The sequence below is a fragment of the Trachymyrmex cornetzi genome, unplaced genomic scaffold (assembly GCF_001594075.2).
Source record: "Trachymyrmex cornetzi isolate Tcor2-1 unplaced genomic scaffold, Tcor1.1 scaffold1553, whole genome shotgun sequence".
NCBI classification, from domain to species: domain Eukaryota; kingdom Metazoa; phylum Arthropoda; class Insecta; order Hymenoptera; family Formicidae; genus Trachymyrmex; species Trachymyrmex cornetzi.
This window is the reverse complement of record NW_017296150.1, coordinates 30,574-47,908: the sequence shown is the minus strand read 5'-3', so window position 1 is coordinate 47,908 and position 17,335 is coordinate 30,574. Positions and strand designations below refer to the sequence as shown.

General features: G+C 33.0%; 1 protein-coding gene across 2 annotated transcripts in view; it reads left to right on the top strand.

Moving 5' to 3' along the window:
- The first annotated feature begins 2,220 nt into the window (after positions 1-2,220).
- LOC108758253 (uncharacterized) overlaps positions 2,221-17,335 on the top strand; it is a 35,742-nt gene continuing 20,627 nt past the window's right edge. For both annotated transcript variants that reach the window (XM_018503116.1, XM_018503115.1), the window contains exons 1-4: positions 2,221-2,360; positions 5,026-5,136; positions 8,548-8,649; positions 13,775-14,014. In XM_018503116.1, coding sequence (XP_018358618.1) covers positions 5,047-5,136; positions 8,548-8,649; positions 13,775-14,014 — 432 coding nt within the window. In that variant the 5' untranslated portion in view covers positions 2,221-2,360; positions 5,026-5,046. The remainder of the gene's footprint in view (positions 2,361-5,025; positions 5,137-8,547; positions 8,650-13,774; positions 14,015-17,335) is intronic.

Here is a 17,335-nt window from a genome sequence, read left to right as displayed (position 1 = left end):
ACGATACAACCATCAGCATTTTTATTCTCAATTAAATGTTTATCTTAATTAATAAACGATTCTATTATTGTTACTTTCTTTACTCTGTTTGAGTTTAATAAAAAATAAAATAAAACTAATTCGATAGATAAAGAAACGAAAAATCTGTTGTTCTTTTAATAAATTCTATCTCATATAAAAATTTCCAAATATATATATATATCAATTTATCCAATATATCAGAACAAAATAAACAATAACAATGGAAAGAGATATCCTTCTTATTAAACGAAGTGTATCAAAAGTGTATATACATTTTTGTAACTCAAATTTACGTATTTCCGTATTTACGTATATAGACGCAATTTTCAGATACAATACTCATTGATTTCTATCAGTTTAAAAAAGCCGATAAACAATAGTAGATAAAAATAAATTCGGTCAATAATTGACTTATTACGACTTTACGTAATTGTAGATATAAAAATTTCACGTTTACTAAACAGAGCAGGATGATAAACGCAATGATCAAATACTGTGTCTATTATTGATTTTTATCCAGCATTTTGAAAGCTGATAGGCAGTGGTAGATAAGATTAAACTAAAGCAATAATTGACTTTTTACGACTTTACGTAATTGTAGATATAAAAATTTCACATTTGTTAAACAAAGCAGAGAGAGAGAATGATAAATGCAATAGTCAAATACAATATCTATCATTGATTTCTATCTATATTGTTTTGAAAAAAGCTGATAGGGTAATAAATAGAATCAAATTAGGCCAATAATTTATTTTTTATGACTGCGTAATTGTATATACAGATTATATTAATTGTATATATGTATAAATATATAATTCTAATTATCCGCCTATTAGATGTTAATGATATCTCCTTGATAGGAAGTAAGTAATTTAGCAAATAAACGATAGGAATAACAAAAAGTGTATGCAAAATTTTTGATCAAATGAATGGTTCAAGGCGATCTCTGATGTAATTATAGATAGATATTTACAAAGAATAAGTCAACTAGTAATAAGAAATGGAATCCTAAGTATAAATTTGCAGTATAAACGTAATTGCTTTTTTCTCACGCAAAGGGTTACCTGCCTATTAAGATACGTGCAGTAACGTGCGCAATATTCTCTACTTCCTCTATTATTATAATATACCTTGTTATAACAAGATATAATACAAACATAAGAAAAACTTGCTCACTTCAACTCTGAATTATAAAAGAATAACACGTGGCGTCGCGTCATCATGATTTTCCATGACCTCTAAGAGGGAAGTGCTTTTATATGTACTTTTATTATCTACGGCGCGTTGTAATTATCGTAATATTGTTATGTACTAATCAACGAGGACTTACATTTAATAGCCTGGTTATCAGAAAAAAAAATAAAGTTTCACTGCAATGTTTGCTGCTTTGCAATGCAAGTAAAAGTGATTATTAGCAACGGATGGATGAACGCGATAAATAATAATTAAATGCCATTAATTTTTGTAATTATCTGCGACAACCATGTAGTTGTAAGCTAAATAATACATAAATACGTTATATGCAAAAATGTGCTTTAAATAAATGTTTTAAGACACTTAGGTCGAATCATATTTCATAATTATCCGTTCGGTTACTCAAGATAATTATTCGCGCTTCAATCTTATGCCTTATGATATATTAAGTATCTGCTTATATCTCTGACATATATATATCAATTTCTCATACTTTAAAAAACTAATTATCGATTTTATCGATATTATTACAGAGCTTCCTGCAGAGAAAAAAGAAAAGATTTAAATTGTTATAAATGAGAAATCAGATAAGGGGTAAACCTTGCTGTTTAGTTATTTACGTACAATATTTTAACAGAGATTTTCTTTTGAGATAGATACTATGCGGCTTGAAAAAAATACTTAATCAAAATGTTGAATACTATTCTTATCCAGAAAAAAATCTTCTTAAATGCAAAACTTTATTCGGTTACACAGCAAAAGGTAAACTACATTGTTACATTCGAAAGCTCGCCATACACGGATGCATCTCTTGATGGTTATCCTTGATTTATTCACGTTTCGGCGATTGGAATGAAATTTATCAATGTGGTCGATCCCTTCTTCAGGATCTCCCATGCAGACCTGACAGAAGGAGAGAATGAGAGGCAGACATGGACATAAGTGTAGCGTGGAGGTGGTGCCAGGCCCCTCCTTCTAATAAAAGCCGCTCACTAAGCGTCGCTATACAGACAGTAACAGAAAACCCCGAAGAGAGCAGGAGCCGCCGAGAGCTCCTTCAGGGCCCCACACGAGATCTTTTTTTTTTATTTAAAAAAAAATTCGATTTTCACAGCGAACCGTGTGACGGATAATATCTGTGCGTGGTGAGTTTACACAAATCTCGCGTTTCTAACTCGATCAGCATCTTTTCCGGGTAGCTGTGTACTCATCTTCAGTGTCGTGGAAAATTTATCATACGCGACGACCACGTGGCTAGGTGATGATAAGTGGGAAACTTTTGAGTTTCGTGTGTTCTTGAAGACGAGTGCAGACAGGCAAAGCTCGTGAGATATTCTTATCGCTTAACAAAATTAACAAAATTAGATATATTTGAATAAAAATTTAATTATAGATGAAGTGAAAAAATTGCAAATTTGTTTATACGTAAGAAATTAGTATGGAATATTATGGCATAATACAATATTATTTTATATTTTATGAAAGTGCTCTTGAATCTCGATTTTCCGGAGAAATCTCTTTCCATCTGGACGCACAATTTCCTCCGTAATTACTTATCTGATGAAAACTCTGGAATTCTTTTCCGTACAATTAATAGTTTATAGGAATAAAATTAAAAATAATATTATTTACGAGATTACTGATGTAAAAAATAACTTAAAAAATAAAGAGAGTAAAAAGGCACGAAAAGAAGTTAACAGAGTGAAAATCTTGAAATGGACCGGAACAGTAAGTTCCAAGTGAAAATTGAAATTTACAATCACACACAGCATGAATTAAATTCACCCATACCTGAAAAATATCAATTTTTTTCTTCATACAAGAAGTCCCTCGAAAAAATTCTCTTTATAACTACTTCGATTGCAAACTTACTTGTTCTCACTTTCATTGCTAACAAAAAATAGAAAACAAAGTTTCTTTATCATCAATTTTATTATTATAATATTGATTTAATGTTTCTTTTTACTAGTTGAGTAATTGTCTTCTCGAACTTAACTTTACGTAAAAAAACTTCAGAGTATATTTATTTCTAAGAAAATGGAAAAGGATTTTTAATTTATGCATTATCGTATCTCTCTCATAATCGCAATGTAAATTGTTTGCGATTTAGTAATAGAGATGTCAATTAAAATTAATTATTATGTGGCCTCGAAAATAGAATATTGCAACACCGTCCCCGAGTAGACGTGATGTGTGCTGAATCTATATCGTCTTAATATCATTATATCGTCATGATCCATCCTTAGCGTGCCAAATGCACGTGTAGTTATTTGCACTTACGTTGGCATACATTAACAAAAAAAGCTTCAAAGTTACGCGTGCATTAACAACAATGAAGAAAAATCTAGTAATAGTTACCAAATTTTGTTTAGCGTATTGATGCAATATTTAGTAAATATTACCAAACACAATAATAATCAACAATTTGTTAATAATTAGAAAAATAAGATAATAATTAGAAAAAGAAAATTAACGTTTAATTGATATTAGTTATATTAATCGAACGTTTGATTGCCATTATTTCACCAAAGCTTTAATAACTACTATATAAACTTGATTTATTACTATTATCAGACCTTTTTCCAGAGAACATTTCTCAGTAAAAACAAATATTTCCATAATTTTCCATTTAAAATAAAATTAACTGGGAAAATTATTTCTTTTCGATTGAATAATCTAAGAATAATTAAACACGTTTGTTGAGTTTTCTTTTTTGGTTTGTTGAAGGCTCTCACATACTTGTAACCGGTTTTCATGAACTGCGATCAGTGTTTCAAAGTTTTACGTCACGAAACGCAATTTTTTGTTTGGTTGCAAGAAGCAAGCAAATTTCCACTGAGCTCGAAAAAGAAAACGTAAATTAATAAATAATCCTAATGCGGACATAAAATGCATCAAGCACCAGTGTGTTTTATTAGAATCGAGACTAATTAAAGAGCTCGTGCACGCTTTATCTCGCCTTTCCTCCCACCACCTTTGAAGACGCCAGCACAGCGTTCTCCACTTTCATTCCGTCGAAAGTGATAGTCGCGAACGGATCCATGTTCGAGAAAGGAGAGTCATTGCGTCTCTCCCCTTCGCTCTTTTCTCCGTGCGCCTTCATGTTTCCTTCGTCTTGTCATGATCCTTGTGAACGATTTCCGCTTTACCTTGCAACTTGTTTGCGTGTCTGTATGGAGAGGAGGGAGGGGAGGAGGAATAAAGAGAGAAAGAACAAGAGATGTACTGAATACATGTTAGAAAATCATGAGAGAAGTAGAATTATGACCCGTGAAAAATCTTTCACTTTCGTCATGCGCGCATTATATCCGGATATTTATTTTCTCATCGCACGTGCTTCGAGAGAACGATTATTTCTAAAATAATTTAAAGAAGCCTGTACGAAATATGTATAATCTTAAAGTCGTTTTCGAGAAATCCGCGTACTGAGAAAAAAATGGTTGTAATTTAAATTATTATTATTATAAATATTTGACTATATATATGTATAATTTAGAATTATTTTCAATGCCAAATATATATTTTTTGATAGAACTACAAATGATTATTATACTATAAATTATTACTAGTGTTATAGCAATAATAACTATAAAAATAGAGCTCCTAGATAATTATTTTACCATGCATTATAATCCCAAATACCAAACATTTTTCTCTCAATCTATGGACTGCGATAAAGATCCGCTAAGTAATCCGTATCGCGTAGAATGTTTGATTGTGAAAAATATGCAATATTGCAACGGGTTAACGAGGAATTAATTGCTATCGTAATACCTCGTGTATGTTAAAATAAACAAATTATTTCCGCAGAATTCATCTATACGAACCAAGATGAGATTTACTATTCTAACGCTGACGGCTGTGCTTTGCCTCGCATTAGTGAGCTCGCATCCGCTTCCGGAAGACGGTCTCCGATCAGAGGTAAGCACGTGAGCGGCACATCTCGTGCCTTTCTCTTTTAACATCGCCATCTATTTTGCGGAGATTAATTCGCGGCATTAACGGTTACTTCTCCTATGCATTATCGCTTAATTATCTAACACGAATGGCACGTGGCACGCAACTAACAGAGTTCGAGGCCGAATTTCAAGTGTGACATAGCGTAAAAATTTTACTACTTTTTTTTGCAATTAGCGGTATAAGAGTTAATCGATTCCTGCGTAAAATTATGCATGACGGTTATAAAGATTTTCACTGTGTCATTGAATAGCAATTTCAACATTTTCCATTAATCTTTTCCATTAATCTTCATTTCTTCACTGGTCTTATCTTTAGTTCTTTCCCATATCGATTAAGGAGAAAGTCTGATTTGCAGAAAATAATGTCGCAGAGAATTTCTCTGTATCGAAACATAGAAATTACTAAATTACGTATGGTTATTAATTATTAATAAACGATATGGGTGATCAAACGCAAGATGATTTCTTCTCGATCGCGAAAGTTCAGCTACATTCCGGTCTACCAACATTAAATGCTCGATCGTTCTATCGAATTGATCGATTTGATGGTCGAAGATGACATTTTACTTTCGACGAGTCTTTCACTCGAACAATGTCACGGCGACGAAACTAATAGTAATATAAACAAAACGGCAATTGATATTTTATGACTACGTATTGTGTTTGTGGTTTATAGAATCGCAAATAAGAATTTGTTTATTTAACAACGTGAAACTTTTCTTTCTCTGGAAAATACTAGTAAATGCTGAATAAATTTTCCTTTCTATTCCCACTAATAAATACCATACATTTTATCGCAAAAATGCTTATGGAATTAATAAAATTTGCATAAGGTTCAATGCACTTCCACATTGAAATTGCGCTGTAACGACGTTGAAATCTTTTACGTTTGAAATATTATCCGTAGAATACACCGGAAATTATTTTGTAATTCTTGATTCTTCGAAAATGTGGCATTGCACGTTGTTACGATTGCTGTTACATTATTACATTACTTTGAAAATCATAGCTGTAATTTGAAGAATTCTGTCCATAGCGGCCATCATAGCTACTTAAACTTAACGTTTACCGTAATATATTGATAATTGTCATTGTTTACGTAACTTGCCGTTACAATTTAAGGTCATGCAATACGCAGAGCACGTACGTAAATACGCTGGAAAAATGGTTACCGGCCGAACTATTACATGACAATAAATATAAAGAGAGTTATTCGTTTGAAAAACATTTTGCGCTTAATGTCCGGGTACGAGCGCCTTCGTGCGGAGTTCAATGTTTCGGTAAATGCGACCGTAAAGTACACGGTGTAACCCTCAAAGTATACAATCTGACGAAAACCCGGGTCGTCCGACCGGCTCTCGTCCTCGCTCCGACACTTTCACTGGCCGCCAACATCAGCGGAGTTACTGGACACTTTCTTTGGTCGATAGACGTCCGATGGAAAGCTAGTGCGTACGCACAAGTGCAATTTAACATCACGGTGTGATATATGAAACATTGTATACAAACAAATTACTGGCCTTACGTCCGATCCGCATTTTCGCTCAGTCGAAGGATATGAGATAACAAGACGTGGCAGATATCGTGGATAATATTAGGGACAAGTAGATACAGACATAAATGATTAGGTGAATACGAATGTGAATAGCCTATTAGAAGTTTATAAAAAATCCATTCAGACATGTAAAGATGAATCATAGGACATAAACATGTTTAATTAAGAACTATTATTATTGTTGTTATTATTATTAATATTATTACCATGGAAAGAATGATTTTGCTGAAGTATCTAAGAATTTAGCTAAATACAGATCCAAAAAATAATTTTATCATCCATTAAAATGATTATATAAGACGCTCAAACATAATGAGCAATCCTGTACAAAATTTTGACATTCTATCAACTAGCTTGAGTCCTATACAATAATTTTGATGGTTTAAAATATTTAGATCTGTATCTAGTTAAATTTTAAATACTTTAGCAAAACTGCTTTTTACTATACTAAATAATACTAGAACACATAATTAATTGCATAAATAATTAGAAAGTTGAAAGGTATATAGTAAGGCATTAAAGAACACTATGTAAGGGGTATTAAAGAATTATGTGAAAGCAAGAATGTAATCATATGAAAGATGATGTTAATTTGTATGTAATTTTGATATATGTATCAATTTTTTCTTATCTCCTATTTCTAAGATTTTTAAACGTACAAAAATAAATTTACAAATAAAATTTCTTACTCAAAGTTGGTTGGGACGAACGAATACGAAGGTGATCGTATGAATGTGAAACGAGGTTTGAGGGAAAGTGTACCATAATGCTTCGGTTGAGCAACATTTGGGTTTGGTTCCCGCCCATTGGCCAATCTAGCTCCATCAGTACGAAATTTAATGCGAAACTGATATAAAATATACTCTGTACTTGAATCACCTTGTCGTAAAACAAGCTGTCCTTCTTGATGACACAAATATAGTCGAATGTTGACATTTCGTAATTTCAACTAAATTAGCAGTATATAATACCAGAATTTTGTAACTTTAATATATTCATACTCGCGCAATCTTTTTTTTTTAGATAAATGCCCGAGAATATACATTTAAGATAATTAATTCTCACGATCAATATCGGCGTAATAGCTATCTTTATTATCATAATATATAATAAATTTTTTAATTGTAATATATAAATCCAAGTTAATGAGAATTTGTTATTGTGTCTTCGTGAAGAAAATAGCAAAATTGGTTCAATATCTAGTGGCGCTAAATTAATGATCTTTGCTTGGTTAGCATCTAACATAAAGAACATTACACAACACAATTACCTTAACATTCTCAAACGCACTAAATTCCACGGCCTTCACCAACCATTTTCAGTAGGAGAGGGAAAATCACAAGTAGTTTCTTATTTGTCATTACTTCGTGCAGATACATAGTTTGACGTTATATTTTAACGCCACTTTGACAAAAACAAATTATTTTAACAAAAAGGGCAAAAGGATTCCTTTGGCAAATCCTTCATCATCATCATCATAATTCAAATTATTGTCTAACGCTTTGCGAGACATGTACTTCAGTGTTCTATAGGTTGAAAGATCCCAGTTCATACATACTTAAAAGCTCTTACGTAACTGTAGGAGTCCACGTGACTACTTACTTTAAGTAGATAGCCATTTTCTCGTAATCAAACACTGGCTTATTAATCCGTAAATGTGTATAGCCTCGAAGATTTGAGATCTACGAGGTGCATCAATTGAAATCCGATAACGCTTAATATCCTGCGATTATTAGTTGAAAAGCATCTTTGCTATCATAAAGATCTAAATTTAAATAGCTGTCGTACGACAGGGCCAACAAGAAAACTTTCTTTCAGGCCCTTGATCGGCTGGTGATGGCCGAAGCCGACAGCGAGGCTGCCTTGAGGAGCAAAAGGACTATTGGCATTCTACGACAGCTCTTCCCCGATATTTCCCAGGTGAGCAGTCGTTAATACGAATGTCAGAGAAATCCTGCAGAAGGCCAGGACTAGACTGACACGCCGAGCGGCGTTTTATAGACGAGAATGTACATAAATTATCATCACAGATTATATACCTCGCCTCGACAAACATTATCAAGGAGCAGTAAAACGTCCTTGAGCGATTCGCATCAGGCTGAAACGCACTAAGAATTTTTGATACTCTATAATTAGAACTTTGTTTTCGTCGATCTGTATAGGACTGTGCTGTAAAAAAAAAGCAGTATTCACTGAATACTTCAGCATTACATTCTTACCGAGAAAGTAACGCATACGATTTGAGAGGCAGCCAACGCATTAGCCAACTACCCTTTGCTCATTCATCGTACGCTCACGTACGGATTGATTTGTTTTGATCTCATTCCATGAGTATGTTCCGCATGAAGAGAACGGAAGCGGTTCGTCATGCTCCACGCTAATAAAAAAGAATAATTACGTCTCCATCGATTCTTCCTGTTAGCTATATGATATTTCTCGTGTTCTGTTTTTCCTTTCTTTTTCTGAATCCTCACTCAATCTGCAGTACCAGTTACACAATGAAAATTTTCACGAAAACTTAATAACTTTATTAGGGGAAGTTTCATTACGGTCCGAATAAAAAAATCGCGCAGTGCGAAGTAAATTGTTCATGGACGGAGTAAGAGAGGTTCCTACCTATAAAAACTAAACATTCTCGGGAAAGTTTCTTTCTTGCGTGTGAAATTCCTTCTAGCCGCCTATTGAGTTGTTCACGAATAACTTCCTAATTTGACTAATAATACGTTGTGCGATTTTTTTGTCTTGTTAGCAAATGGCTTCTTCGGCATTGGCCAGCAACGCCGGGTTTCTTATGCATGCGGTTGCATGTGCGTGCACGTGCACGACAATGGCGATTGATTTAGTAATGAAATTTGCAGAATAGCGTGAGTTAGTTATCTCACATTGCCGCGAAGTCGCAGTTTGAACGAGCCGGAAGATCGTTTGTGGAGGAATGTCGAAATTTCTCCGGCAGCGTCCTCGAATGATTGAACGAACGCATGAAGAGTTGATGACAGTCGCACGAAGTGACACTGTAAGATCCCTCCCGGGTTACGGAATAACTGCATTTCAAAGAAAACCATGTTTAATTCTGTCTTTGTATTTAAAATAGGATCGTAAAAATCTCACGGAATACCTGCTTCACTGAGCGACGAGTATTATGTAATAGCGGTAAACCTGATTTCCTATGACTTATAGCGCTGTTGAAAGGAAGTCCAAGCCTGGTAATAAGAGATAATGCGATAAGAAACAATAAATCAGTCATACTTAAACACAATATCAATCAATTACACAAATATTTATTAACTAGCAGAACGATTGATCAGATATTTAAAAAGATCCTCGTACAAGCCAAAGAAAACGTCATAAGTCCATATCATTTATAAATAATAAAATGTCAACGATCTGCCATGTGTTGATCGATATCATCACGATCACGCGACTGCAAAGCGATGTCTTGAAGTCAGAATAAAAAAAAAGGAGGAAGATCTATCACTACGCTGCAAGACTCTCCAGCAAAGGCATGTTATTTTCTAGAGAATCGAATCAAAGGTCAACTCTATTATCGGAGAAATCATTCGTGTCCTTGGTCCGGTCATCCTCCGCAATATTCTTGGCGGCGGCATGGACAATACCGCAGGCATCGAGAGGAGCGACGAAGGTACAAGCGTAGTAGGCATGTCGCCCTTCGGAGATGATGAGGATGAATCTACGTCAGCTGGCTCGAATAACGCTTCCAAAGTGTCGATCTCTTTGCCAACGTTTCCACCTGATGAGGAGGAAACGTTTAACTCCTCTTCGTCCACTACTTCAGCAGAAAGCAGAGCCAACATTGTCGACACTACGACGACCACTAGAGCAATGCCAACGACACCGTCTTTATCAGAAAACGAGGTTACCACTACGCAGTGACTGATTGATCAGCAGCTCGGTAAAAATTTCGAGGTCATGACCTTGAGGAATCATTATGAGAAATACAGAATTACAGAATTGCCTTGCAGAATGCCTTACCGCGCATTCAGGACTGCTGCGGCACTGCGTTGTCTACTTTGTGTGCTAATTATTCATTGGGTACTCGAGAAAAAGAGGATCGAATCGATCGACCACTCAGCTCTCGAAGGATTTAATGACCGCTAAGTTACCGCGCAATCAGGACTGCCGCGGCTACGCACGTTTTTCTCATTACGGTTGCTAACTGTTTTTGTCCTCATGCTATTTATCTAGCTATTAATCGATTAATGTTGCATTGGCAACTCATGTTGCTACGATCTTTTATTGCAATCTTATTTCACCAGAGTCATAGAATCTACAAAAATTTTTTCTATTGATTCTGGATCTTTCCATCTTATTATTTCAATTATCATTACGTGTTTTTCGTCTACGATTCATATTATATGTTTATATACATACAGAGTGTTCGGAAATAGATGAGAAAAAAGGAGTAATTCTAATTGATAAAATAAGGCAGGAATTAAGAATAACAAAATTATAATTATAATTTTTTAATACAAAGCTTTTTATTTATAAATGTTGAAATTAAATATAATATCTACACAAAAAATGCAATGTTTAAATGCCTAAAGCATTTTTGCTTTTATAATGCCTAAAGTACGTAAATATTTAGGTATTTAATATAATATAATTAAAAAACAAAGCCTTTTCTCCACTGAAATTTTGTTATTCTTAATTTTGTGAATATTCTAAATGTTTAAATAGTTACGTAAAGCAGTAAATAGTAAAAGCATCTAATTATTTAAACATTTATAACTAAAAGATGAAACATCCATTGCAATTTTGTTATCTTCGATTAATGACTTTCCATCTTATTTTATTATCTAGAATAATTCATTAAATTTTCTCTTACCTGTTGTTGAACACCTTGTATATATTTGTAGAATCATTTAAAACCTATGTGTCTATTCAAAACTTTTATTTCTTCATTATTTAACTCTGACAAATTCAATATCACATCTTTAACATTTATATCGTCTAGCACATTTCTTCTTTCATGAAACTTTGAAGCCATTCCAACTGCTAGATTATTTTTTAATTCAAGTTTGGAAGTTCATCTTAAAACAATCTTTTCACAAATAGCCTTCTTCGGCTTTTCGTTCTGTCATCTCTATTTTCAGTATGCTAATCATTTTTTAGTCATTAGTTGTTGCAGAATAAATCAGCCTAGTGATAATCGTGTTTGTAATGATCTTAAAAAATAACTTCTGTTTACGTTTTTTATATTACATCTACCGATATTATTTCATATATGTATATATATATATACACATATACATGAATTTCAAATAATACTTGCAAATTACATTGTTCGTCAAAATTCGACTTTTTTTCTACAGCAACCACGACCCGCATTTCTTAATAAATTTAAGATTACAAATCCGTCACCGATTGTCCATCACATCAGGATTTTGAGATAAATCGATAATATGAGCCAAAAACAGCGTTTTTTGCCATATTTATCAATTTTTTGTGGTCAAATTTAACGAAATTTTATTTTTCAATTTTATTAGTGTCACTCTAAAGAGCAAATCTTTACCCTTAAAACAAATTTGTTTTAGCGATTTTTTCATCGAGTTATGAATGTTTTTTAAAATGTAAAATGGTGGGTCCAAATTAACGAATTGAAGGAAAGTACAGAAAGAAAGATAGATTTGTATCAAAAAAGTATCTTAGGTTTCCTAAAGATCGCTGTGATACCGAATCTGAAAAACTTAAAATATAGAAATTCAAAATAGCGAATCCATTATGGAGGACAAAATGCGAAAAGTGAGATTCGATCCGCCATATTAGATCCGCCATTTTGAATTTCCATATTTTAAGTTTTCCAGATTCGGTATCACACACAGTGACCTCTAGAAAGCCTGAGATACTTTTTTGATACAGATCTATCTACTTTCCAGGTCAATTTGAATCTACCATTTTACATTTCAAGAAACGTTCATAACTCGATGAACAAAAAAAATCGCACAGTAAAAAAAATTCGTTTTAAAGGTGAAAATTCGCTCTTTAGAGTGGCGTTAATGAAATTAAATAATATAATTTTGTTTGACCACAAGAAAATGATAAATATAGCAAAAAACCCTTTTGACGAAAAATATTTTTGGCTCATATTATTCAATTTATCTAAAAAATCTGACGTGATAGGCATCTTTCGCTGGCGGATTTAGATTCAGCGACCTTAAATCTATTAAGAAATGTTGGCCCTACTTGCCGCAATTTTTTTGTTGGACTGTGTTATTAGCAATTAGTAATCCACTATTCAACTTTTCGTTCGATAAATCATTGACGATTACGTGATGCCCGAGATAGTATAATTTAACATAAATAATATATTTGTTGAAAACATTCTGTTTAATTTGTTATTAATATGCTATTTGTGCCGCTTATTGATTATGCATGTTACATATTGTGTAACGTATCGTTTATAATTCGCATGTTACTTGTTTTGATTTGATTATTATATAAATGTAGTTAAAAGATTTAAAAGTAAATATAGTATTAATCATATTTTAGTTCTGATGCACAAAAAAGCTCAATCAAAAAGTAACTATAAACTCATGTAAAGGAAGTCATATATATCATCAATAATTTATAGGAAACGTTGTTGGAATATTACGTAGTCCTAACAACACTTTACACACCCTGGAATTATGCAGGCGACCTACTTGTCATATGATTGCGATTTTTTGTGCATTTCTCCTCGTTGAAAAAATCAACAATGATCGATTGAATAATAATAAATCATTAACAATCTGTGTCACAATATATCTATATCATGCGTGTTGCTTGTGCTACGAAATGCACATATAAAATGTATATGATGAAATGAATAAGTTGCTTTTTATTCGCTCCGTCAAAAAATTGCCAGACATCGTAACTTATTGTATGGAGCCTTATTCTCCAGAAATATCATATACCAAAATACTATATAATATATGTATATTATAATGTACATACGTATCACGTATATTACAAATTTTCTTATACAATATAAATTCAGGAATAAAACCCCCCTGATTCTTGTCAGCCATAGGAAACGATTTTTTTACAGGACGTGAACCCAGAATCAGAGAATCGAGTGAACGAGATCGGATCGGAATCACAGAACAATGAAGTGCGAGTGCAATTCGCGGACGAAGTGTCGAGCGACAGTTCGCCGCAAGAGTTGACGCCATTGGACGAAACCGAGACGGAGGAGGATGAGAATAGAAACAAGAGATTCCTCTTTGGTTTCGGCGGCGGTGCAGATAGAGGCGCCGGGTCAGGCAATTTTCTCTTCGACATTATCAGGGTGAGTTGCGATGTCTTAGACATAACTTCCTTTGATAACTATGCTGCGTAAAAAATGGAGATTGGAATCATACTCAAGAGAAGATGGGGAATGGGGAAAGCAGGTTTGCGGTTGCATTGTATGAGTCCAGATCTACAATAAGTTTTTAGCCATAAGAAATGTACGAGAATTATAGTTAATTATTCTCCTTGCATTTGACTGTAATTGGACAATTTTTTATGGCTTAAGACTTAAAACATTTATTGTAGATCCGGACTAACGCAACGGTGCGCCGAGTGATCAATCTCGAATACACTTGATATTCCAGTAACGGGCGAGTAACTGCAAGGTTACTATCCGCAAACGGTAGTGAAAGTGCGCAACCGAATTGTCTTTAACCACCGCTGCACCATCTGTTACTATTCCAAGGTTCCTGACCTAGGCACGATCGGGTCTCGCGACAGAATTACCTTAGTCAAGATTCTCGCCAAAGCCAATGTCTTTGATTAAAGTCTATACGATAAAATTCGCGATTTCATACATGCAACGCTAGAGAAATGCTGCGGGTTAGTTAAACTAAGACTTAGCAATAATAGAAGATAGAGTGGGTAAACAACTACTTTACTGTGTAATTGCAAATACTATTTGTGGTCTGTTCAATGTTAATCTTTATTACAAAAAAATACTTATACTTCTAGACAATTGAAGTTCTTTCCTTCTGTTTTAAATGTTTTTTAAAGGAGTGCTGAAATGTATCGATATGTATCGATAAAATAGATTTTTAAGTTCAAAATAAAAACATTATGTATTTCTTGCCTTGCTGTATTCTATATGTCTCGCATAAATGCTAGATTATGTATGTACACTCAGATTGTACTTTTCTAGAGAGTACAAATAAAATTGTCTAAAAGATAACTAAATTGCTATAAAGATATCTTTTAGTGAAAGAATATAGTCGAAAAAATGAGTAAAAGACAAATATCGCACTGCTAGTCATCTTTATAGATGTTTCCATATGATAATTAAAAGATGATTTCTGTATATACATATCTTTTAGTTGTCTTTATGACTTCTTTTAATTTTTATATTTTGACACATATGTATAACGTCCAATAACATCAGATTCCTGAATTAATTTTTACACAAAACTGAACGAAATAGTATGATAATATACATCCCATTTATGAATCCTGCAATGCTTGCCGTATCTTGTATGCAAGAGTCATTATTCTTTCATCATAATCAGGACATGTATTTGAAATACTTTTATTTAAAACACAGTTTTTGCAATATAAGTATATTTTGTATTTTGTATTTCTGTGGAACACATAAAAGTATTACGCATTTTGTATTTAAAATTGAAAAATTGTAAGTTTTTTGTACTTTGCAATTCAAATAATAATTAATTGTTAATCTTAATATTTGAAATACAAAATACAAAATACTTTTATATGTTCCCATGAAGTACATATTTGAAGTATAAAATACAAAATATTTGCATGTGCTTCGTTGAAATGCATAATACAAAGTACAATTGTCTCACAAATACTGTTTTCCAAATAAAAGTACTTCACAAATACATGACTTCAGCCCTGATCATAATCCCCTTTGAAGACTCGCTTTCAAAAAATATATTCTTTATTAGTGTTTATTAGAACGCAAGTGAAATTTTTCATAATGCTGCCTTTTTTATTCTATTCTGTACGTTTTCAAATACGAGAAAATAAATTCCATCACATCCGTCTGGTGGCGATTCCGTGTACTGCTCGTAAATAAGTGACAAAAAGTACTAAAATAACAGAAAGGTAATTTTTTCTTCATGTTGTCTTTTCGGTAAGACGAAAAGATACCTTCTAATCAACTTTTCGTTTTGTCGAAAAGACAACAAAATAAAATTACATAATCACCAGAAATATACAATCAAACAATACTTTATCCATTAGGATCTCATAAATATGATGTATTTTGATAGTCACACAATTTTATTTAGTTTCGTATAAAAATTAATTCAGTGCCCATACAGCATTCTTCCAAAGATGTTTTTACGAATGTTCTCAGAACGTTTGGATATTCTCAGGATGTTCTTCAGAACGTCCCTTGAAAATGTGTGCTAAATGGGTGATCTGATGCTATTAAAAGTCATATATTGCACAATATAAAAATTAAAAAGGTTTTAAAGACAACTAAAAGATATCCATGTAAAAGTCATCTTTTAGGATGCGTTTCGAGTTATGCATGAAGTGCATGATGCATTATTTATCTCTGTTGTTCACAAAATAATGAAGAAGGATAAAATGGTACGTCATGCGCTTTATGCGTAACTCGGAACGCACCCTAAAGGCCGCAGCACATACTTTTGCATAACGCACAACACGTAACCCCGGATCTACAATAGAGTTTTAAGCTTTAAGCCGTAAGGAATGGACAAATCACAATCAATTATTCTCCTCGCATTCGACTGTAGTTTGTCAATTTCTTACGACTTAAGGCTTAAATCTTCTATTGTAGATCCGGACTAATGCATAAGAAAATGAAGTCAAAGTCCTTCGTTTCCTTCCTTTCCATGAAATAAAGAACTCTGGTTGGTTGAATTTCTTATACTGTATGTGTTATCCGTTATACAAGAGTCTGTGCACCCCGCTTTAGATATCATATGGATAAGGCTATAAAGATGATTAGTGATGGGACATTTATTTTAAGATCGCAGCACAGACTTTTGCATAACGCATAAGTGTATAAAAAAATCAACCAGTATATATAAATCAAAGTTCCTTTTTTTTGTGAAATAGAAGGAAAGAAAGAATTCTTATTGGTTGATTCTCTTACGCACTATGTGTTATACGTTATGCAAAAGTCTGTACTACGGTCTTAAAACGGAAAGCACAAACTCTTGCATAACACACAGTGCATAATGCATAAGAGAATGAACCAATCAAAATCCTTTATTCCTTTCCTTATTTACATGAAGTAAAGGATTCTGATTGGCTGATTTTCTTATGCTATATATGTTATGTAAGAGTCTGTGCTCCCCGATTTAGTCACCTTTTCATTAATATTCCTTTACCAAAAGATATCTTTATAATAATTTATCATTTAGGCTTTTAGTCATCTTTTAGATGATTTTGTGTTTCTTGGATATTGAGTAAAAGTGAATAAAGAAAAATCAGTAATTTCTTTATTTTTTCTTGTTTTGGACACAAAATACACCAGAGCCAAATATTATGTGTATTTTGATCGTGAAAAAAAATTTAATTGTTCTGTGAATAGTACAAGTATAATACAAAGTAATTAGTTACACAGTATGGAACAAAAATGATATTTTTATCGATAAACAAAAACCAG